The sequence below is a fragment of the Caretta caretta genome, chromosome 23 (assembly GCF_965140235.1).
Source record: "Caretta caretta isolate rCarCar2 chromosome 23, rCarCar1.hap1, whole genome shotgun sequence".
In the NCBI taxonomy this organism is placed as follows: Eukaryota; Metazoa; Chordata; order Testudines; family Cheloniidae; genus Caretta; species Caretta caretta.
The window spans coordinates 1,005,814-1,028,503 of NC_134228.1; the positions used below are offsets into that span (position 1 = coordinate 1,005,814).

A 22,690-nucleotide genomic window follows, 5' to 3' on the forward strand; every position below is an offset into this window, starting at 1 on the left:
GGGGCTGTCACTTGTGGGCTCACAGCAAGGCTGGATCTGAGCCCTGGCTCCACCCCCAGACCTGGGCTGGGCACTGGGGGGGCATAGGGCTGGGGGCAGAGGGGGGCGGGGAGGAGCAGGATTAGGGGCAGGAAGGTGGTGGGGGCAGGGCCGGGCCCCCCCTCGTACCTGTGCCCGGGTGGGGGCAGGGCTGGGCCGGGCCCCCCCGTACCTGTGCCCGGGTGGGGGCAGGGCTGGGCCGGGCCCCCCCGTACCTGTGCCCGGGTGGGGGCAGGGCTGGGCCGGGCCCCCCCGTACCTGTGCCCGGGTGGGGGCAGGGCTGGGCCGGGCAGGCCGTGCCCCAGGTGTGCCCCAGGCTGCAGCAGCATTCCTGGCGGGTGGCGTTCCTGGCCAGCACCTTCTCGCAGGCCTGATAGTAGCACTCCTGGCGGCTGGGGTCCCGCACGGGCGCTCCAGGCTCGGGCTCGGGCTGGGGGGCGGGCAGGCGACCGGGGCGCTGGGCTGCAAGGCAAGCGGGGGGCGGGAAGCCCCAGTGAGACGGGCAGGCCAGGCCCTCGGCCCGGCCCCACCTGGCCTGGGGCGACGCCGCCCAGTTACGCCCCGGGTTCTTCCTAGTCGAATTACGCTACGAGTCTGGGATGGGAGGGTCCCGGGGGGGGGGGCGGGGGGGTCGTCGGCAAGGTCTCGACCTGCTGAGCAGATTGTCCTGTTCGGATGAAGGTGTCCCTGCGGCATCCGAGTTGGGAAGATTGTCTGGGCACCTCTGACAAGCGTTTACCGCGGGGAACTCCCGCGAGGCAGGGTGCAGCCAAGCCAGACGGCTGGGACGGGCCATTGCGGGGACAGCCGCCCTGAGAAGGGGCTAATCTCCGGGGCGCCTTCCCGGGGACCCTACAAACCGCCTCTGACTCCTGGCTGGGATGACACTCTGGGGTCATGTGACCACGTGTCCTGGTCCTGCACCCCGCCTTGGGCTACCCGTGTTTCTCCACTGACCCCGCGATGCCACAGCTATTTAAGGCAGGGGAGTGACATCCTCCAGGGTCTTCACGAGGCCTGGAAACACCGGAGAGGCAAGGACTGAACTGGGGAAGGGCTGAATCCAGTCTCGAGGGATTTCTAGCCTGCGAAAGGAGCGCCTGGCGTTTTCACGCTGCAAGCAAGTGCAGCCTGCCCCTCAAGAATCTCTGCCAGCTGCCTAAATCAACAATTCGGACACGAGTAGCAAATTCTCACCCTCGCTTTAGTACATGAAGCTTCATTTGTTTATTTGCTGGGTGATCTGTTCGCTGTCCCTGATAATCACTTAAAATCTATCTTCTGTAATTAATAAACTTGTTTTGTCTAAGATCAGTGTGTGGAAAACAGGGGCCAAAGCTGTTGCGTCTCTCTCCACATTGAGGGAGGGGGCGAATTTCAGGAGCTCACGCTGTGCAGATCTCTGTGCTGCGCAAGATGGTACAATTTGGGGTCTGCCCTCCAGAGCGGGGTGCGCCTGAGTAGCTGGGCAGGTCCTTAGCTGAGTCTTGCCATGCAGGGCTGAGGTCTGCGGCTGCGTGTGGCCCTACCCGTGTGTGCTGGTAAAGTGCAGTGTGCAGGGAGCCCAGGCTGGTGGGTGAGGCGGGCTCAGTGGTACCCCAGTTCCAATTGGCACCCCGGGGGGAACCCATCACACCCCTATCCCCCCCACTCACCAGCCCCCCTCCCCTCGTGCCCCCCCACTCCCTGCCCACCCCCAGCTGACCCCCCTCCCTCTGGTGCCTGCCCCCACTCCCTGCATCCCCCCTCACTCACGGGGGCTGGGCGGGTGGGTGCAGCGCCCCGTCATGGGGTCAAACTCCTGGGCGCTGCTGGGGCAGATGCAGAGGAAGGAGCCCTCCACGTTCTCGCAGAGCTCGGCCCCACACACGCCCTGCAGCGTCTCACACTCGTTCACATCTGGGGAGGTGGGGGGCAGCTGGTGAGCAGGGCGGGGGGGGCCATGGCCCAGCTTCCAGCTCCCCCACCCGCCCTGTCCCCTGCCTGCCCCTGGCAGCCCTCCGATCCCGACCCCCCACCCCCTATCCTGGCAGCCCTCCAGAATCCCAGCAGCCCCCCAGACCCTGGCCGACCCCCAGAATCCCAGCAGCCCCCTCACCCCTGGCCTGCCCCCCCCCGGCCCCGGCAGCCCCCCAGACCCTGGCAGTGGCGCCCGTCACGGGCAGTCTCGTAGCCCTGGTCGCAGAGACACTGGAAGGAGCCAGGCAGGTTGTGGCACATGGCGTGGTCCCCGCACAGCGTCCCGTTCGCACACTCGTCCACGTCTGAAACACAGCCAACAGCCGGTCACCACGGCTTCCGCAGCCCCCCCAGCCACGGTTCCCACGGCACCCGCAGACCCCCCCACGGTTCCCACGGACCCACTCCCATGGCCTGTTCTCCAAGCTCGAGCCCAGCACTCACCGGCACGGCCCCTCCCCAGGCAAACACCCCCTGCTCCCGCCCCCGGCACTCACCGACACAGGCCCCGGCAGCACCGGCCCGGTAGCCCGGCTCGCAGGTGGGGACGCAGCGGTAGGAGCCGGGCTGGTTCTCGCAGCGCTGGGCCCCGCAGAGGGCACCCCCGTACTCCTGGCACTCGTCCACATCTGGGGGGTGGGGGGAGGCACCGTCAGGATCCGGCCATGGGGGGAATGTGGGGGGGGGCAGCTCGGCCCAACCCGGGCCTAAGGGGGGGCAGAGCTGGTTCTGTGCCCCTGGGGGGCAAGGACTCTTTGCAGCCCCCCAGGACTCTCCATGGCCAGGGCAGGGGCTTCCCAGCAGCTACGACCCCAGTGCAACCCCCAGAGAACAGGGCACGTTACCCCCAAAGCTCCAGAACCGGAACCCCCCGCCCATGGGCATGAACCCCCCCGCCTCCCCGGCACTCACCGACACAGGCCCCGGCAGCACCGGCCCGGTAGCCCGGCTCGCAGGCGGGGACGCAGCGGTAGGAGCCGGGCTGGTTCTCGCAGCGCTGGGCCCCGCAGAGGGCGCCCCCATACTGCTGGCACTCGTCCACATCTGGGGGGTGGGGGGGGCAGTCAGCGGCACAGGCAGGGGTGGGAGGGCGCTGGGCTGAGCCCCCAGGGTCCGCCCCGCCCCCCCGGAGCTGAGAAGAGTCCAGCAGAGCGGTGGCAGGACGGGACGCACCTGTCCCGGGACCCCGGCGTCCGGGCGGTGCTTAGCCACACCCCAGTGGGAAGGGGACAGAACACCCCAAACACGGGGTGGGGCGGCAGAGCCCCATGTGCCCAGCTCCCTGCCCTGCCCCCGCCCCCGCCCCGGGAGCAGGGGATGTCATGTGCGAGCCTGGATCTGGGGGGTGCAGCGCAGGCTCTGCCCGGGGGGGCCGGAACCAGCCACAGCAAGCGGGGCCCCCGGCCCCCTCCCCACAGAGCTCCCACGCAGTGTCTCACCCTGGCAGGCGTGCTTGTCGGGGCTGGCCCGGAAGCCGGCCTGGCAGTGGCAGTCGAAGGAGCCGTCCGTGTTGGCACAGTGCCCGCCCTCGCACACCCCCCCGTGTTGGCACTCGTCAACGTCTGCGAAGGGAGACACGGCTCAGCGGGCGGGATGGACCCTCCCCTCTCACGCACGCCGTCCTCTGCTCCCCGGACGCCTGGGTCCCCCCACAGGGGGCGCTGCGGTCTGCCTGCATGAGGTGCTGTGGTCCCCGGACGCCTGGGTCCCCATGCAGGAGGCACCGAATTCCCCGGACACCTGGGTCCTCCCCCATCCCCCCGCAGGAGGTGCTGTGGTCCCCGGACGCCTGGGTCCCGTACCGAGGCAGGCGGTGCCGCTTGGCGCAGGGGCGAAGCCCGGGGCACACAGGCAGGTGTAGGAGCCGTCGGTGTTGAGACATTCGCCGTGCGGGAAGCAGAACTCGCCCTCCAGGCATTCGTTGACATCTGCAAAGGGGGGTGTCAGCAGGGTGGGGGCCTGGCCCAGCCCGGCCGGCCCCCCCCGTGTCCCGCACTTACCTGCGCAGGGGCCCCCCGGCGCGCCCGCCCGGTACCCCGGGCCGCATTGGCAGCGGAAAGAGCCCTCGGTGTTGGAGCAGCGGCCGTGGGGGCCGCAGGGCGAGCCTGTCGCACACTCGTCAACGTCTGCAAGCGAGGGGCAGAGTCAGAGTGGGCGGGGGGCCAGCGCCCGCGGAGGGAGGCTGGGGGGCCCAGTGCTTGCGGGGGAAGGGCTGGGGGGAAATCAGGGGGGGAAGGGTGGGGGGGCCAGCGCCCACGGAGGGAGGCTGGGGGCCCCAGTGCTTGCGGGGGAAGGGCGGGGGGGCCAGCGCCCATGGAGGGAGGCTGGGGGGCCCAGTGCTTGCGGGGGAAGGGCGGGGGGGGCCAGCGCCCGCGGAGGGAGGCTGGGGGGCCCAGTGCTTGCGGGGGAAGGGCTGGGGGGGAAATTGGGGGGGGGAAAGGCGGGAGGGGGCCAGCGCCCGCGGAGGGAGGCTGGGGGGCCCAGTGCTTGCGGGGGAAGGGCGGGGGGGGGCCAGCGCCCGCAGAGGGAGGCTGGGGGGCCCAGCGCCTGCGGGGGAAGGGCTGGGGGGAAATCAGGGGGGGAAGGACGGGGGGGCCAGCGCCCGCGGAGGGAGGCTGGGGGGCCCAGCGCCTGCAGGTGGGAGGGCCGGGAAGGGGCCCAGGGCAGGGGTCAGTGCCGGGGCCAGCCGGTACCTGTGCAGTGCCCGTTATGGAGCCGGTGCCCATCCCGGCAGGGCAGACACTGGAAGGAGCCGGGCGCGTTGACGCACTCCTGCCCCGGGCAGGCCAGGTGGTTCTCGCACTCGTCGATGTCTGCGCGGGCGAACGGGGACCTGGGCTTAACGACCTGCCTGTCCCCCCCGGGGCCCCTTCTGCCGCCTGGCCGGGCGGGGACCCCGGGGCAGCTGGGGGCTCGGAGCAGAGGCCGGGGGCTGCACCCACGTGGCTTTCCCAGGCTAAGGCCCGGCCCCAGGCAGCCCGGCCGGGTCCCTAGGGACGGGGCCACCCGGCATCGCTGCCAACAGGGGGCACGGCCAGGGGCTGGTCCCATCGGACCCGCTGGGCAGCACCACGGAGGCCCCAGGACAGGCACAGAGCCCCCCGACAGTGTACAAGAGAGGACCCCCTGGCTCCAGTCACCTATCCCTTCCTGCCCCCCAGAGTCCCATCTCTGCCCCTCCAGTGCCCCCTCCATGCCCCCCAGAGCCCCATCCAGTGCCCTGCCCCCACCCCCCTTCCTGCCCCCCAGAGCCCTCTCCCTGCCCCCCCAGAACCCCCCTCCATGCCCCCCAGATCCCATCCAGTGCCCTACCCCCCACTCCCCTTCCTGCCCCCCCAGAGCCCCCCTCCATGCCTCCCACCCCCCTTCCTGCCCCCCAGAGCCCTCTCCCTGCCCCCCCAGAGCCCTCTCCCTGCCCCCAGCTCACCCTGGCAGTGGTGCTGCTGGGGGTCGAGCCGGAAGCCGGCCGGGCAGACGCACTGATACCCGCCGGGCGTGTTCTCGCAGCGCCCGTAGCTGCAGGGCCGTGGGCTTTGCCGGCACTCGTCCACGTCTATGGGGAGAGAGAGCGAGCGACAGAGGGGGGGGGGGGGCGCTGCCTGGCACAGCCTGCTGCCCCCAAGCTGCGTGCTTCCCCATAGGGAAGTGCCCTGGGCCCCACAGATTCATGCCCCTGGGTCCACCCCGCCCTGCAGCAGGGATGTGCTGGCAGGGGGGAAGGTTGTCCCAGTCACAACTGCCCCACGCCCCCAGCCCCGCCAGACACCGGGGGCAGCTCTGCACCCGCCCCCCAGCCCAGCTCTTACCCACACACTCGGTGCCCGCGGGGCTGGGGCGGAAGTCGCTGGGACAGGTGCAGCGGGACCCGCCGGCCACGTTCTCGCAGCGCCCAGGCTCGCAGGGCGGGCATCAGAGCTGCTCGGCCTCGGGATGGGACCCCCCCGGGGATCCCCAAGCCCCGCCCCCAGGCCCTGCTGCACCCGTCCCTGCTCAGGTCTGTGCCTGGAGCCATGGGGTGGGGAGCCCCCGCAGGGCCCCCGTGCCCAGGGGAACGGCAGCCGGGCTCCCTGCAAAAATGGGCTCGCCAGGGGGTGGGGGCAGGGGACAGGAACCCCGGGGGGGGGAGGGGAACCCCCGGGGGGCAGTGGAACCCCCGGAGGCGGGGCAGTGGAGGGGAACCCCTGGACCCGCCCCGGGGGCGTGGGAGGGGAACCCCCGGGGGGCAGGGGAACCTCCGGAGGTGGGGCAGTGGAGGGGAACCCCTGGACCAGCCCCGGGGGCGTGGGAGGGGAACCCCCGGGGGGCAGGGGAACCCCCGCAGGCGGGGCAGTGGAGGGGAACCCCCGGGGGGCAGGGGAACCCCCGGAGGCGGGGCAGTGGAGGGGAACCCCCGGGGGGCAGGGGAACCCCCGGAGGCGGGGCAGTGGAGGGGAACCCCTGGGGGGCAGGGGAACCCCCAGGGGCAGGGCAGTGGAGGGGAACCCCTGGGGGCGGGGCACCTACCCAGGCACTCGCTGCCGGCCGGACTGGCCCGGAAGCCCCGGGGGCAGGTGCAGCGGTAGCTCCCGGCCGTGTTCTCGCAGAGGCCCTGGGCACATGGGCGGGGGATCTGGGCGCATTCGTCGATGTCTGCAGGGCACAGGGGGGCTGTGAACCCCTGGTCCCCCCGCACCTCCTTCCCCCCACCCGACCCTCCCCCATGGCACCGCCCCACCCAGCCCCGTCTGCTCCCCGTGGCATCACCCAGCCCCCCAAACCGAGGGCACGGCCCAGCCCTGGCGGGCGCTATGTTACCAGTGCAGCTGGTGCCAGGGGGGTTGGGCTGGTACCCGGTGGGGCAGACGCAGCGGTAGGAGCCGGGCGTGTTCTCACAACGGCCCTGGGCGCACGGGCGGGGGCTCTGGGCACACTCGTCGATGTCTGCTCGGGCAGAGGGGAGGAAAGAGCAGTGTTAGTGGAGGGGGGGGGGGTCAGAGACTCATTCCCCTCGCCCCAGGGCCCTAGCGGTGACAAAGGAGGAATTTTTGCAATACTTTTACAAAGCCCTGTGCGTGCCTCAGTTTCCCCCCCCGTGGCCTTATTCCTGAGGTCCATGCTCTGACCTCCCCCGTCTCCACGGAGCAGGAGAAGACCATGGCAGATCCACCTGTGACGAAGTGGGACTGTTCTTAATGTTTCCTCTGAATAGTGTGGGGGTGCCTCAGTTTCCCCTAGGCAGTTCTTAAGTATCTAGGGGGTGGAGTAAGGGTGTATGATCATTGCAGAGCCCTAGAGGGCAGGTGTGTGCAGGGGTCTGGACACAGAGAATGGCCGACACCCTGTTTCCTGGCAACTGATGGCCTGGGCCCTTCCCCCCCTGCAAGGTGAGAGCTAAAGGGTTGGAGAACAAAGGAATCAGGTGACCACCTGGCCCGGGAAAGGAACAAAGCCCAGAGGAGGAGGGGCTGGAGGGGGTTTTCAGTTTGGGGCTGGCTGGGACATGGAGTGAAGTGCAGACGTGGTTGTCTGGCTCACTGCCCCCCAAAATGGACCCAGCTGAGGGGTCCCGTTCTCTGCACCTGCAAGCTCTGTTTTAGACCATGTTCCTGTCGTCTAATAAACCTTCTGTGTTACTGGCTGGCTGAGAGTCACGTCTGACTGCGAAGTTGGGGTGCAGGACCCTCTGGCTTCCCCAGGAGCCCCGCCTGAGCGGACTCGCTGGGGGGAAGCACACGGAGGGGCAGAGGATGCTGAATGCTCCGAGGTCAGACCCAGGAAGGTGGAAGCCGGGTGAGCTGTGTGTCCTGAAGACAGGCTGCTCACAGAAAGGCGACTGCCCCAGAGTCCTGACTGGCTTCATGGGGAGCAGTTCCAGAGCATCGCCCGGGGACTCCGTGACAACTGGTGGCAGCGGTGGGATGTACTGCACCCCGTGGATGGCGCTTCCTGCAGTAAGTGACTGGGGAGCAGTAACACGAAGGGGGATTGCCGAGGACCAGGCCTGCTGAAGGCTCAGAAAGGAGCGGTTTCGGGGGGCGGTTAACCCCTGGGAGTGTGTGACCAGTGAGAAGGACTGGCACACTAGGGGTTCTCCCTGGAAACCGTGGGGAGCTGAGAACACACGGGCCTGTGAGTCCAAAACAACTTGGGAAGAGCGGAGTGACGGCCTGTCACCGTCTCCTTAAGAAGGACATTGTAACCCTGTGCAGAAAGAGAGGGTTGAGCGTTGGAAAGTTCACCAAAGCAGAATTAATTGTGCAGCTGGAGGAGGATGACTGCTCTAAGGAACAGATTCCTGACCCCAACTGGGGCTATAGCAGGATCTGGGAGCAGCTGGAGTGGGAGCCAGACATCGCCAAGACTCCTGTCCCCGACCAGACGAGGGTCTTCACGATCGGGTTCCCCATCGGGGGATCGAGACAGACAGGATTGGAGCTGAGACCGAGAGAGCAAGAGGACTGTGGGAGACAGCGAGAGCCCGAGAAAGAGCTGCAGAAGCAGCAGCAGCATGAACTGGCGGTGGGGGAGCGGAGAGGCCTAGGGGACCTCCCCGGGGTGAGTGGGGATAGATCCCGGGGGGCCAGTTCCGCAGGGAACCTCGAGACTAAATTGCTGCCCCTGGTCAAGGAGGGGGGGGTGTGGATGCCCACCTCACTGCCTTTGAGCAGGCTGGCGATTTGAACCAGGGGGACCCTGCGGAAAAGCCCCGGTGTCTAGCTCCCTTGCTGGGTCCCAAGGCCATAGACTCCGTCAGCCAGATGGTTGGGGATGTGGACAGGCTCCCACTCCTGACCCCAACCTATATGTCTGTGTGGAGTTTCCTGGGGCCAGGCCCCTCGGACCTCCAGTGGGAGCAGAAGGTGATGGTCAATGGGGAGACATTCTTGGGGTGGCCAAAGGGCATGGGCTGCGTAAACCTTCCCACATGCGGCCTGCGAGTGCTATCGACCACCCCTGACCTAAGGGAGGGTATGAAACTGGAAGGGCCTGGTGTAACTCCTACCAAGGAATGGGAGAGATGCTGGGGCATCCATGGGAACGTTGGTGGCTTCGAACTTCCCCAGGTCACCGGCTAAAGTGACCCCGCTCAGTTCGATCTCGAAGGGGAGAGAGATGTGACGAAGTGGGACTGTTCTTAATGTTTCCTCTGAATAGTGTGGGGGTGCCTCAGTTTCCCCTAGGCAGTTCTTAAGTATCTAGGGGGTGGAGTAAGGGTGTATGATCATTGCAGAGCCCTAGAGGGCAGGTATGTGCAGGAGTCTGGACACAGAGAATGGCCGACACCCTGTTTCCTGGCAACTGATGGCCTGGGCCCTTCCCCCCCTGCAAGGTGAGAGCTAAAGGGTTGGAGAACAAAGGAATCAGGTGACCACCTGGCCCGGGAAAGGGACAAAGCCCAGAGGAGGAGGGGCTGGAGGGAGTTTCAGTTTGGGGCTGGCTGGGGACATGGAGTGAAGGGCAGACGTGGTTGTCTGGCTCACTGCCCCCCAAAATGGACCCAGCTGAGGGGTCCCGTTCTCTGCACCTGCAAGCTCTGTTTTAGACCATGTTCCTGTCGTCTAATAAACCTTCTGTTTTACTGGCTGGCTGAGAGTCACGTCTGACTGCGAAGTTGGGGTGCAGGACCCTCTGGCTTCCCCAGGAGCCCCGCCTGAGCGGACTCGCTGGGGGGAAGCGCACGGAGGGGCAGAGGATGCTGAATGCTCCGAGGTCAGACCCAGGAAGGTGGAAGCCGGGTGAGCTGTGTGTCCTGAAGACAGGCTGCTCACAGAAAGGCGACTGCCCCAGAGTCCTGACTGGCTTCATGGGGAGCAGTTCCAGAGCATCGCCCGGGGACTCCGTGACACCACCCACCGGGACGCTGGCAACCAACGAGCCGGAGGGTCCGGCCACCCGCCTCTCCCCCGGCTGGAGGCCGATCGCCGGGAGGGGAGAGGGCAGGACTGGGGGGTGCCAGAGGAGTTGGGCTCACCTCGGCCTGAGGAAGGAGAGCCGGCCGGCCAGACAGACAGGCCTGGACAAAGGCCTTTGCTCCAGGCTGGCTGGGCTCTGGCGGCCCGGAAGGGCTGAGGCCCTGCAGAGCCCAGACAGCAGGACCCCGGGCCCCCGCCCCGCGCCCAGGGGCCCCCGCCCTGGCTCTCACCTCGGCACTCGGTGCCCGGCGGGGCAGCGCGGTAGCCGGGGGCGCAGACGCAGCGGTAGCTCCCCACGGTGTTCTCGCAGTGCCCATTGGCGCAGGGGTGCGGGCTCTGCCGACACTCGTCCATGTCTGGCGCAGACAGACGGAGTCAGGCCCTGAGCCACGCGAGGGCATGGGGGGCCCCCCTCGGCGGCCCAGACGGGGGGGGCCAGGCCGAGACCCCCCGCCCCGCCCCCTGGCGGCCCCCCTCACCGATGCAGTGGGTGCCCTGGGTGCTGAGCCAGAAGCCGGGGTGACAGAGGCAGGTGTAGCCGCCCTGGCGGGGGCCGCACCGCCCCGGGCCGCAGATCTCGGGGTTCCGCTCACACACGCTGCTGGGCTCTGCCGAGAACGGGGGGTGATTGGGGTCTGTCCCCGGATCCCCACCCCCAACAGCCCCCCACACTCCTCCAAACCCCTCGCAGGGGTGCCCCACCCCTCAGCGCCCCCACCCCCCACCCTGCCGCCTTCCCCTCCCTTTCACTCCCTCCCCCCCATCCCTACCTGAGGTCGGCCCCTCTTGGGCAGCTTTGGGGGCAGGTGGCAGGGTTGCGGGGGGCTGGGCACTCCAGCGGGCTGCAGGGGGACAAGGAGGGGGGTGAGCACGGTGGAGTGGGGGGGAGGGCCCATACGTGGGTACGGGGGGGAGGGTGAGACTAAGGGACACCCGGGCGCCTTCACCTCCCCTGCCCCTCCCCCACCAGCCCTGCCCCGGGGTGGGGTGGGGGTCTCAGGCGCCGTGGCCCATCCAGCCCCTCAGCTGGGCCTGCCGGGGAGGGGGAAGAGGAGCAGAGCGCAATGGGGGGGGGCAAGCGGGAGGGTGCTGGGGGGGGAGGGGCACGGATGGGCAGCTGTGCTGTGCGGAAGGGGGGATGGGTGGGGGAGGGTCGCTGTGGGGGGGGCCATGGCGGGGGCAGGGCACGGGGGGGGACGGGGCAGGGGGGGGGAGGGGCACGGCGGGTGGCTCTCACCCGTGGCGGGCGGGGCGGCCGTGCGCGCCCCCTGCTGGCGGCCGACGGGCACGCGGGGCTGGTCGGGGCCCAGGAACCGGGCATTGTACCGCAGGTCGGAGGCGGAGTAGTGGTAGCCGGGACCCGCTGGGCAGATCTCCTTGAAGCCATCTGCAGGGGGGGGGGCAGCATCAGGAGCCCAGAGCCCCCAGCTATGCGGGGACCCAGGTGTCCTGGCTCCCACCCCCTCACCACTAGCCCCCACTGCCCTCCCACTGCCAGGAGAGAACCCAGGCGTCCTGGCTCCCGCCCCTGCTCTCACCCCTCCCAGCAGCGGGAGAGAACCCAGGTGTCCTGGCTCCCCCCCACCACCACTAGCCCGCACTGCACTCCCACTGCCAGGAGAGAACCCAGGCATCCTGGCTCCCCACCACCACCACTAGCCCCCACTGCCCTCCTAGTGCCCGGAGAGAACCCAGGCGTCCTGGCTCCCGCCCCTGCTCTCACCCCTCCCAGCAGCGGGAGAGAACCCAGGCGTTCGGGCGGGGGCTCACCGGAGCCGAAGAGCGGGCAGCGCTGGCAGCCCCAGCCCCAGGCCTTGCCGACCCGGCTGCAGCAGCAGATCTGCCGGGTGATGTTGCGCAGGGTGGGGAGGGAGCAGGCCCCGTCCCGCAGGACCCGGTAGCAGGGGCCCTTGGCCTCCGAGATCACGTGGTGGGCTGCGGAGAGACGGACACGCGGACAGACGGGCGCTCAGCCCCCCACGGAGCCGCTGCCGGGCTCCCGGCCGGATGGGAGCCGGGGCCCCCGCCGGGGAATGGCCCTGTGCCCCCCCCCCCGAGCCAGCCCCCCTGCGGCCCGTTCCCCGCCCCCGCCCTCAGCCCCCCCGGCCCGTTCCCCAGCCCCCCGAGTCAGCCAGCCCCCGCCCTCGCCCCCCCACCCATTCTCCAGCCCCCACGAGCCAGCACCCCCCAGGGCCCGTTCCCCAGCCCCCCCGAGTCAGCCAGCCCCCCACCCTGGGCCTCCAGGGAGCCTGCTCCTCCCCCCCCCGCGCAGTTCTGCGAGACCAAGGACCCCCCCAGCTACCCCCTCACAGATGCAGCTGCTGCGGGAGGAGTCGAGGATGTAGCCCGTGTGGCAGAGGCAGGAGAAGCTGCCGGGCGTGTTGGTGCAAAGCCCGTTCTGGCAGAACCCGCCCTCCCGGCACTCGTCCACATCTGGGGAGAAACGGGAGGGGGTCAGAGCAGGGCCAGCCAGCGCCCCCCAGCCCAGGGAGCTGGCTGCTCTGGTGCCCTAGAGAGACGGGAGGGGCAGGGGGCTGGGGCCATGTGTGGCTGAGTGGGAATTTTTCAGCATAATTTGGATGACGGTTGTGTGTGCCTCAGTTTCCCCTGCATGGTGTAACAAGGGGATGGGAAAAGGCAGTTGGCTCCTCGCGGAGACCCAGGCATGACCGATGCCAGCGGGGGGGCCTGGCCCCACGCCCATGGGGGAGTCCACGAAGACACCGGCCGCTCCAATGGCCCAGACTCTGGGCACCCGACGCCCAGGGAGGGGTGCCCCAGGCAGGGAGGCAGCCGGGCGCGACCCGCTGGGGCAAAGGGCCAGGAGGAGGCCCGGGGACCACGTCTGCCCGGGAACAAGGACAGAGGTGGGGCCCTTGGGGGCTGTTCTGTGGGGGACGCAGGAGATGCTCCCAGCCTGGGACTCGGGGGGGCTGGGGGTCGGCTGGGACTTTCCCGCCCCTCGTTAACTAAGGGCTTGGGATGCTGGGTCCCCTGAGCCCCCCGGGCACACGCCCGCCCCCCCCATCCCAGGGCTCTGCCCAACTCACCCTGGCAGGAGCCATTGACCCGCTGGAAGCCTTTGGGGCACGGGGCCTCCTGCCGCCCCAGGGCGGGTGCATTCGCTGTGGGGAGAGAGGGGGGCTCAGAGCCAGAAGTGCCCCTCCCCCAGCCCCCCATAGACTGCCCTCCCCAGAGCCACCCAAGCTCCCTGTTCCACCCCCAGGGTCCCAACAGCCCCAGGGCGGGCCCCCCCCCCCGCCAGCCCCTGCCCTGGCCCCACCCCACACTGATCCCAGCCCCTGCCCTCGCCCATCACTGACTCCAGCCCCAGCCCTTCACTGACCCCACCCCACACTGACCCCAGCCTCTGCCCCCACCCTGCATTGACCCCCCAGCCCCCGCCCCTCACTGACCCCACCCTGGCCCTGCCCCCGCCCCTTGGCCGCAGCCCTACCTGTCTGGGTGGCGCAGGGCAGACACTCGTGGACGCCCCAGGCCACGCCGGCACTGTGGCAGCAGACGTCCTGAGTCCGCAGGCCAGGCAGGGGGGCGCTGCACTGCAGGGAAAGGGGCCGGGTCAGCACGGCCAGCTGGGGGTTGGGGGGGTCCCAGGCTGTGCTGTGGCCCCTGGGCGCCCCCGGCCTGAGACGTTCCCGGCTGCGTGGCTGGAATTGTCCCAGCTGCTGCCCAGCGCCCGTGGGTGCTAATGGGACCTCCGCTGGCGGGAGTGCGTCTGCCGGGTGTGATGAAGCGGGACTGTTCTGAATGTTTCCTCTGAATACTGTAGGGCTGCCTCAGTTTCCCCTAGGCAGTTCTTAAGTCTCTGGGTGGTGGGATAAGGCAGGGGTGTAATTTGTTGCAGAGCAAAGGGCCAGGGTCCATAAATGGCGACACTCTGTCTCCTGGCAACTGACGGCCTGGGCCCTTCCCCCCTGCAAGGTGAGAGCTGAAGGGTTGGAGAACAAAGGGATCCGGTGACCTCCTGGCCCGGGAAAGGAACAAAGCCCAGAGGAGGAGGGGCTGGAGGGAGTTTCAGTTTGGGGCTGGCTGGGACATGGAGTGAAGGGCAGACGTGGTTGTCTGGCTCACTGCCCCCAAAATGGACCCGGCTGAGGGGTCCTGTTCTCTGCACCTGCAAGCTCTGTGTTAGACCATGTTCCTGTCGTCTAATAAACCTTCTGTTTCCCCGGCTGGCTGAGAGTCACGTCTGACTGCGGAGTTGCGGGGCAGGACCCTCTGGCCACCCCAGGACCCCGCCTGCGCGGACTCGCTAGGGGACACGTGTGCCAAGGGGGCATGGGCTGGCGGGAGTGCGTGTGCCGGGGATCACACCCATGGGGGTGATTGAGCATGTTTGTGCCACACGAGCCCGGGGGGGTTGGCCGGTCCGGCACGCTCCGCACACACAAGTGCCAGCAGGTGAGCGTCCCACGTGGCCACGGGTGGGAGTGAGGCCTCTGCCCAGCTCCCCCTGCCTGTTGCTGAGCCCCCCCCCCCCCACATGCAGCCCCCCCGGCCGTTACCTCCCCGGCGTGGAGCTGCCGGAAGCAGTACCCGTAGCCGGCGTCCTCGTGGTACCCGCTGGCGTGGGGGCTGCTCTGGGCCAGGACGGTGTAGAGGGCGTTGGCGGGCGGCTGCCCCGGGGCGCTGGGCTCACTCACCCGCTCCACCTGGTGGATGGTCACCGAGGCCTCGGGGGGGTGCTGCACATGGACGTTCACCATGGACAGGGCACCTGAGGGGGCAGAGAGGGGCAGTGCCGGGGTGGGGGATGGGGCAGAGCCAGGGACCGGGCCGATCCAAGGGGAGGAGGTTGCGTATGGGGCCAGTCCCTGCAAAGCCCCCAGCTCAGCTCCCAAGCTGCACCCCCCCACCTGCTCCCCAGGGAGACACATTTCCCCCCCCCGGCGATCCCAACCTAGCCCCCCCGGGGCCCCTTACCGTCCCGCTCCTGCTGGTGGTTGGCGAGGGGCAGGGTGTAGACGGATTTGGTGAGGGGCTGCGGCCCCCCTGGGCTGTCTTCCTTCTGCGCTGGGGCTGAGGCCTGGGGCCGGGGGGCCGGGATCTGGCAGAACTTGCCGGTGAAGCTGGGGGGGCAGAGACACTGGTCCTTCTTGATGCAGACCCCCCCGTTCTGGCAGAGCAGGGGGCACAGGACTGCAAGGCAAAGACGCAAGTCAGGGGGTACCGGGGAGCGTCTCCCCCGAGGGGGGCTGCAGGGGTCTGCTGCCTATTGGGGAGTGAAGGGCAGAGCCCAGGGACCCCCCACCCCCGAGTGCCCCTCCCAGGGCTGCCTGCGGTGGGAGGGGCCAGCTGGGGAGGTCTGGTTGGGTCACATCGTGGGTGGGAGCCAAGCGCCTTCAGTGGGGGGCTGTGACAGGGCCTGGCTTGTGTCTCGCTGAACCAGCGCGTCTGGATAGATGGGGCTGGGCTGGCCCAGACCCTGAGCAACACACAGGGGGCTGCGGTCGGGAGTGAGGGGCACCAGCAGGGCCGTGGGGGGGCAGGGCCGGGGTAGCGGGGGGGCTGAGGGTCGGGAGTGAGGGACACCAGCAGGGCCGTGGGGGGGCAGGGCTGGGGTAGCGGGGGGCTACGGGTCGGGAGTGAGGGGCACCAGCAGGGAAGGGGGGGCAGGGCTGGGGTACCGGGGGGCTGCGGGTCGGGAGTGAGGGGCACCGGCAGGGCCGGGGGGGCAGGGCCGGGGTACCGGGGGGGCTGCAGGTCGGGAGTGCGGGGCACCGGCAGGGCCGGGGGGGGCAGGGCCAGGGTAGCGGGGGGCTGCAGGTTGGGAATGAGGGGCACCGGCAGGGCCACAGGGGGCAGGGCCGGGGTGTGGGGGGCTGTGGGTCGGGAGTGAGGCAGCTCGTCCCTTGTCTGGCCGTTGCAGGCTCCCAGCACAAAGGCACAGCTGCGGGGCGGTGGGGGGCGGGGGGGCCTGGCTGGATCCAGATGTTCCTCCCACACAGTTCAGCCATTAACCCTTAGGGTGCTGGGGCCAGTTACCGCCATCCCCCCGTCCCCCGGCCCTGGGCAGGACGCCGTGGAGGGTCTGTCCTGGGGGGGACCTTCAGGGACCCAAAGCTCCAGCCCTGTTGCCCCCCAGCTGGGCCGAGATCCCACCAGGAGCCACCTCAGCCCTGACACACTCCCTCCCTGTGGGAATGGCTCAGCCAGGCCCCAGGACGCCTGGGTCCCTCTGGGCTGCGATGGCTGGGAAATGGGCCCAAGAACCCGGCGCCAGGGCTGCGGGGGGAGTCGGGGGGGGGGGCCGCGCCAGGGACGGGCAGAGACCCAGCAGCTCATCTCACACCGACCCAGAGCTGCCTGGGGCTGGGCTGGACCCACAAAAGCTGAGTGCCCCCCCCAGCCAGCGCCCCCCCCAGCCACGGTGCCCCCCCAGACCCAGCCACCTCCCCCTCACCCCAGCGCCTCCCCCCAAACTGGCTGTGGTCCGAATGCACAGATGTTCCCAGCCCAGCCAGCTGTGCCCCCTCCCCCGCCCCAGACGTTGGTGGACCCTTGGCAGGCCGAGTCCCCCCCACGCGGGGGCTGAGCAGCTCGAGGAGACGCCAGGAACCGAGATGTGGGGGTCAGGCAGCCTCAGAGCTGCTGGCACGGGGCCCCCTGAGCTTAAATCAGCCCCTCACGGGAAGGGGGCAGAGCCCTCCTGGGGGTACGGGAGGGGGCTTTGTCTGCAAAGACGCTGAGTGCCGGGGAGGGGGGCTCTGCCTCATCCCCTCGCGGCCCCCTGCCTGAAATGAGCTGGGGGAGGGGGCGTCTGCAGCCCACCTGCCCCCCAAGTGCCCAGGACTGAGGGGAACACCCTCCGTGGCCGGGGACCCCATCAGCCTCAGCAGCTGGGAACCGCTGAGGAAGGGGGCTGCTGGGAAGTGGCCCGGGGGGGGGGGTATTCCTCAGAAAGCTCCCCCCCCAGTCTGCCCCCCCCGCTGTTCCCAGCATATCTGGGGCCCCGGGGCCCCGCCGCCAGCCCCCCAGCCAGCAGGTCCCTATGGGGTGGGCGGTGCCTGCCCAGGGCGTGGCTGTGGGTCCAGCCGGCAAGGGGGCCCCGCAGCAGGACGCGGCAGGGGGGCCAGAGGAGACGCTGTCTGGCACTCGGCAGGGGCTGGCAGAGCTCAGGGGGGCCGTGCCGGGGGGGGGGGGGGAGGGTGCCCCGAGGGACCCAGGCGGCCAGGCCGTGGCTTGCGCTCTCCCCTCGGCCCCTGACATTGGGGGCCGCCTCCCCCAGACCCTCCAGGGCTGGGGCGCAGGCTGGGCAGTGTCCCAGGGGACGGGAACTGGGCTGGGGACACGGCCCCGGCAGGACAGACACCCCCAGCCCGAAGCGCTGGGGACACGGGGGGCTCGGCTGGGTAACCTCAGCTGGAGAGACGGCGCCTCCGCTCAGCTCCACGCCCAGGGAAACTGAGGCACCGGGCGGGGAAGGGCCTCACTCAAGGTAGAATCTAGGCACCCTGGCGCCCAGCCTGCCCTGCATCCCCCCCCCCCTCGCTACAACCACTGGCCCCACTCCTCTCCCCGAGCCGGGCGAGAACCCAGGCGTCCGGAGACAGCAACTCAGACTCCCTTGCCTGAGGCCCTTGTTTATTCTCCAAATTCCCAGGTTTCGCCCGCGGACGTTTGGGTGGGTCCAGTCGCCGAGCCGGGGAGGGGCTGGCTCCGGACGAGGGGTCCACACCCACCTGGGGCTGGGGCGGGGGGGGGCGGTCACACACGAGGGGCTGGGGATGAGCTCATGGGGCAGCGTGGGCGGGACCCAGAGCAGCTGGGACAGGCTGGGAAAAGCCTCCCCCAGCTCCCGGCCAGAGCTAAACCTACAGCCCCCACCAGCCCTGACCCCCGCCAGCCCCCCAGAGCCTCCCACATCCAGCTGTGACCCCCAAGAGTCCCCAGCCAGCCCTGACCCCCGCCAGTGCCTCAGAGCCCCCCACTTCCAGCTGTGAAAGCCCCTCAGAGCCCCCCCATCCAGCTGTGACCCCAGCCAACCCCCAGCCAGCCCTGACCCCCGCCAGCCCCCCACATCCAGCTGGGACCCCCAACAGTCCCCAGCCAGCCTTGACCTCTGACAGCCCCTCAGCCCCAGCCCCATAGCAACTCCTCAGCCACAGCCCCCCAAGCCTTCCCCCCGCCCCGGTGCAGGCAGCAGGGACAGGAAAGGCCGGAGGACAGTGACTGAGCTGGGGGGGTGGGGGGCATGCTGCATCCCAGACCCCCAGGCTGCCCCACGGCATGGGGGTGCCTGGAGAGAGTATGGGAGGCATTGCCACTCCCACGCTGTAGGGCAGCCTGGGGGTCCGGGATACAGCATGGGGCCCCCTCCCCCCGCTCAGCCTGGTGGGGCGAGGTGGGGGCAACCCCACACAGGAGCACACGGGGCAGCCCGGCACCTCCTACCCCACGGAACCGGGGTCCGGGCCGAGACGGGCAGCTCAGCTCCCAGCCACGCACCCCGCAGCCCCCCTCAGCCAGAGACCCCAAAGCTCCCCCTGCCCAGCCCCACGGCGTCCCAGTGGCCCAGCCCCACGCAGTTGTGATGCCAGCCAGCGCCCGCAGGTGCAGGCCCTTGGCAGCCGGGCCGGGAGCGAAGGGGCCAGCGGGAGCCCTGCGGCTGGCCCGGGGGCGGGGGCTGCAGGGCCCCCCGGCGCAGGCGGGGTGGGGGCCCTGCAGGCGGGGGGAGCCGGGCGTGGCCCCGGTACTCACAGACGCGGAAGCCGGCGGCGCGGGCGGCGGGGCCGGCGTGGTCCCCGCTGTAGAGGACGGTGGCGTTCCCGCGCTCACAGCGGTGGGCGCAGCGGGGCCCGGCACATTGCACGCGGCACACCGTGGGGGTGAACAGCACCCGCAGCTGGCCGGGGGCCTGGGCAGCGGCCGGGGGCCGGCGGGCGGCCAGCAGGAGCAGGGCCGCGGGCAGCAGCAGGCGGGCGAGGGCTCCGGCCATGCCTGCGCCTCTGCTCCGGCTCCGCACCGAGTGCCCGGGCGGCTAATTGGAAGCAGCGCGGGGAGCTGGGCTGGGCCGGGTTCCAGCAACAATGTTTGTGAGGGACCTGAGCCACCGCCGGCTGCGTTAACTCTTCCCGGCCCCGCGCCCGGCGCCCGCAGCCGGCCCCCCGCGCCCTGCTGGCCCCCGCCCGCGCCCTGCCGCCCCCCGCCCGCGCCCTGCCACCCCCCGCCCGCGCCCTGCCCTCACCAGCCGCTCACGGTGTCGCCCGGATTCACCAGTGCAAGCTCATGGGCACCAGCAGCCGTGCCCCCCCCCAGCACACATGCAGAGCCTCGGCTGTGCCCCCCAGTGACCTGACCGCGGCCCCCCCAGCCGAGCCCCCCTCCTTTGCTGCAGACAATGTAGCAGGCAACGGGCAGGAGACCCTCCTCAGCATTGGGGTGGGGGCAGCGTGAGCAGAGGCTGGGTGCCAGGTGTCCTGGCCGGGGGGGGGCAGGGGGGGCTCTGGGCCGTCCCCAGAGGGACAATTCACCCATGAGGTCATGCCCAGTTGCCATGGAGACAGCTGTGATGTCACCTTTTCCTGCCAAAGTCCGGGGGGGGGGGCAGGAGATGGGGGAGGGGAACGAAGAAGCAGCTGCCCCCCCTCGGTCCTGCCTGCCAGTCATCCAACCCTGCACATCTCCTGAGTGGGAAACAAGAGAGGCCCCCCCCAGCTCCGTGGTGCCCCTCACTCCCGACCCACAGCCCCTGCCAGCCCAGCCCTGGGCTCCCCCCCAGCTCCGTGGTGCCCCTCACTCCCGACCCACAGCCCCCTGCCAGCCCAGCCCTGGGCTCCCCCCAGCTCCGTGGTGCCCCTCACTCACGACCCACAGCCCCTGCCAGCCCAGCCCTGGGCCCCTCCCAGCTCTGCCGGTGCCCCTCACTCCCGACCCGCAGCCCCTGCCAGCCCAGCCCTGGGCTCCCCCCAGCTCCGTGGTGCCCCTCACTCCCGACCCACAGCCCCTGCCAGCCCAGCCCTGGGCCCCCCCCAAGCTCTGCCGGTGCCCCTCACTCCCGACCCACAGCCCCTGCCAGCCCAGCCCTGGGCTCCCCGCATGCCCTTGTGCAACAATGTGGGACTGTTCTTAATGTTCTCTCTGAATATTGGGTGGGTGCCTCAGTTTCCCCTAGGCAGTTCTTAAGTTTCTAGGTGGGGGGATCTGGGGGTGTGGTTGTCGCAGAGCCCTGGGGCCAGTGTGATGGCGTCTGCACAGAGACTGGCCGACACCCTGTCTCCTGGCCACCGATGGCCTGGCCCCCCCCCCTGCAAAGGGGCCGACTGAAGGGGCTGGAGAACAAAGAGATCAGGTGGCCTCCTGGCCGGGAGAGAGACAAAGGCCGGAGGGGCTGGAGAGTTTCAGCTTGGAGCTGGCTGGGGAAATGGAGGGAGGGCCAGGGGGGGCTCTGGGCTCCCTGCCCCCCAAGATGGACCTGACTGAGGGAGTCCCATGGTCTGCACCTACAAGCTCTGTGTTGGACCATGTTCCTGTCGTCCAATAAACCTCCTATTTCCCCGGCGGGCTGAGAGTCCCGTCTGACTGCGGAGCTGGGGGGCAGGGCCCTCTGGACCCCCCCAGGACCCCGCCCGGGGGGACTCGCTGTGGGAAGCGCACAGTGGGACAGGGGAGGCTGGAGGCTCCGGGGCCAGACCCAGGAAGGTGGAAGGTGGGGACGCGTCGCGCCCTGGGGACAGTCGGCGCCGAGAGGGGAGGTTCCCCAGAGTCCTGCCCGGCTTTGGGGGAGCAGGTCCCGGGCATCGCCCCAGTGACTCCCTGTCCCAGTGACCCCTGTGCAGCAAGGGGGGTGGGGCTCTGCCCTGGCTCTGGGGGGCCCAGGGGGGCCTCTCTGGTGCCCCCCCCCACAGCCGTTTCATTCTCATGTCAGAGCCTGGGAAAAGTGCCAGTTAATTAGCTAAATGCTCCTTACAGCTGCCAGGGTCATGGGGGAGGGATCCAGGGAGGGAGCAGCAATGGGGCAGCTGGCCCCAGTGAGCCCCCCCCCCCTGCCAATGGGGGGCTGGAGGGCAACTACCTTCCTGGGGCAAGTGGCAGGGGAAGGACCAGGGTGGTGGGGCCACCCTTCCCCCACCCTGCCCTCCAGACCCTCCCCACTGCCCCCTCACCCCCTGCATGGCCCACCCCCCACCAACTCCACCCTGCCCCCTTACCAGGCCGAGGGCTGCGGTGCAGGGTCTGCCCGCTCTTGGGGGGCCGGGTGCTGGGGGGGGGCGCGGGGCGGGCGGCCCGGCCCCGCTGGGCTTCCAGGTGCTTGGCCAGCACCGACGCCATCTTGTCCGTGGGGCCAGCGGCCCGGCGCCGCAGCACGGCCTGGAGCTCTGCCAGCCTGGGGGGGAGCGGGGCATTGAGCGGGGGGGCACCGCGGCCAGAGACCTCCCTGTGCCCCGCCTCTGCCGACCCCCTAGTGGCCCCCTACCCTCCAGTGCCCCCTCTGCCCCTTCCCCCACCCACCGACCCCCCAGGGACCCCCCTATCCTCCAGTGCCCCCTCTGCCCCTTCCCCCACCCACCCCCTGCCCACAGTGACCCTCCTTCCCCTTCCCCCACCTCTCCCCCCAGAAACCCCCTCCCCCTAGTGACTGCCTGCCTCCCACCTGCTGCCCCCCCAGGAACCCCCTGCCCCCCCCTGCCCCTTCCCCCACCCACCAACCCCCCATGGCCAAGCTGGGCAGCTCCTTGGTCTTCCCCCACCCCCAGTTCAGCTGGGACATGAGCTCAGGGCCTTGGCTGGCTGCCTGGGCCCCCGCCCCGGCCAGCCAGGAAGGGCAGGGCCTGGGAACCGCCGGGGCCCCCCCAAACCACATGGATCAGCCCGCGCATGGGAAGCTGACCCCGCAGCGGGACAGACCCTGCCCCCCAGGCTGGGGGCCCCCACCTGCAGCACAGGAGACCCCAGCAGCTGGGAGGTGGGCTGGGGGGCATCAGAGCCCCCTGGGGAGAGGCCGAGCAGCCCAGGGGCCCGATGCTGCTGAGCCCCCCGCAAGCCCCCTCTCCTGCCACGCTAGAGCATCGGCTACCAAATAGGGGCCGACAGCAGCAGGCCGGGGGGGGGGGGGGGATTTTAATAGGTCTATAAATAGCCCCGGAGCAGCCAGAGAGACACAGCGTCGCCCCCCGGGCTCCAGGCGGGGGAGGGGGTCCACTCTGGGGGCGCTGGCCCCCGGCCATTAGCCCCCCGTGTTGTTCCCCCATGGGGGGGGCATGTCTCGTGGGGGGTGTTGGGGGGCTCATGGGGAGTCTGCGCTGCCCCTGCCCCCAAAGAACTCATAGCCGATGCACCCCAAACCAGGGCCCTGGAGCACCCCAAAATCATCCAGGCTAATGGGGGGGGGGCTCCCCAGCTCCCCATGGGGCATGGCCGGACCCAAGGGAATAATTTGCAGTGAGATTTTAGAGGAACAGATCAGAATCACAGAGGCCCCCCCTCAGTTAGTCCCCGATCACCCAAAAGGCCTCACCCCCCAATCACCCCACGGCCCTAACCCCACCCCAATCATCCCTTCCCTACAGCCCTCACCTCCCCGGTCACCCCTTCCCCACAGCCCTCAGCCCCGGTCACCCTACAGCCCTCGCCCCCCAATCACCCCCTGGTCCCTGCCCCCCTGGTCACTCCACGGCCCTCGCCCCCCAATCACCCCCTGGTCCCTGCCCCCCTGGTCACCCCATGGCCCTCACCCCCCAATCACCCCATTCCCCAAGGCCCTCAGCCCCCAGGTCAACCCCCTCCCCACAGCCCTCACCCCCTGATCGCTCCCCTCCCCACGGCCCTCGCTCCCCCCG

The 22,690-nt window shown here is 70.0% G+C and overlaps 1 protein-coding gene across 9 annotated transcripts in view; it reads right to left on the reverse strand.

Annotated features, from left to right (window-relative positions):
• Window positions 1-22,690, reverse strand: part of LTBP4 (latent transforming growth factor beta binding protein 4) — a 39,093-nt gene that overhangs the window by 6,424 nt on the left and 9,979 nt on the right. For 2 of the 9 annotated variants that reach the window (XM_075122407.1, XM_048832870.2), the window contains exons 4-26: window positions 21,062-21,237; window positions 14,835-15,050; window positions 14,417-14,628; window positions 13,348-13,450; window positions 12,941-13,015; window positions 12,201-12,323; window positions 11,661-11,825; window positions 11,128-11,277; window positions 10,661-10,732; window positions 10,370-10,498; window positions 10,121-10,246; window positions 6,793-6,918; window positions 6,502-6,627; window positions 5,426-5,551; window positions 4,692-4,811; window positions 3,999-4,124; window positions 3,801-3,926; window positions 3,438-3,560; window positions 2,911-3,042; window positions 2,496-2,627; window positions 2,178-2,303; window positions 1,795-1,938; window positions 298-501 (exon numbers count right to left, since the gene is read on the reverse strand). In XM_075122407.1, coding sequence (XP_074978508.1) covers window positions 298-501; window positions 1,795-1,938; window positions 2,178-2,303; window positions 2,496-2,627; window positions 2,911-3,042; window positions 3,438-3,560; window positions 3,801-3,926; window positions 3,999-4,124; window positions 4,692-4,811; window positions 5,426-5,551; window positions 6,502-6,627; window positions 6,793-6,918; window positions 10,121-10,246; window positions 10,370-10,498; window positions 10,661-10,732; window positions 11,128-11,277; window positions 11,661-11,825; window positions 12,201-12,323; window positions 12,941-13,015; window positions 13,348-13,450; window positions 14,417-14,628; window positions 14,835-15,050; window positions 21,062-21,237 — 3,158 coding nt within the window. Of the gene's footprint in view, window positions 1-297; window positions 502-1,794; window positions 1,939-2,177; window positions 2,304-2,495; window positions 2,628-2,910; window positions 3,043-3,437; window positions 3,561-3,800; window positions 3,927-3,998; window positions 4,125-4,691; window positions 4,812-5,425; window positions 5,552-6,501; window positions 6,628-6,792; window positions 6,919-10,120; window positions 10,247-10,369; window positions 10,499-10,660; window positions 10,733-11,127; window positions 11,278-11,660; window positions 11,826-12,200; window positions 12,324-12,940; window positions 13,016-13,347; window positions 13,451-14,416; window positions 14,629-14,834; window positions 15,051-18,611; window positions 18,889-21,061; window positions 21,238-22,690 lie in introns of those variants that run through there. The other 7 variants (XM_075122410.1, XM_075122405.1, XM_075122406.1 and 4 more) reach the window with 7 other exon arrangements.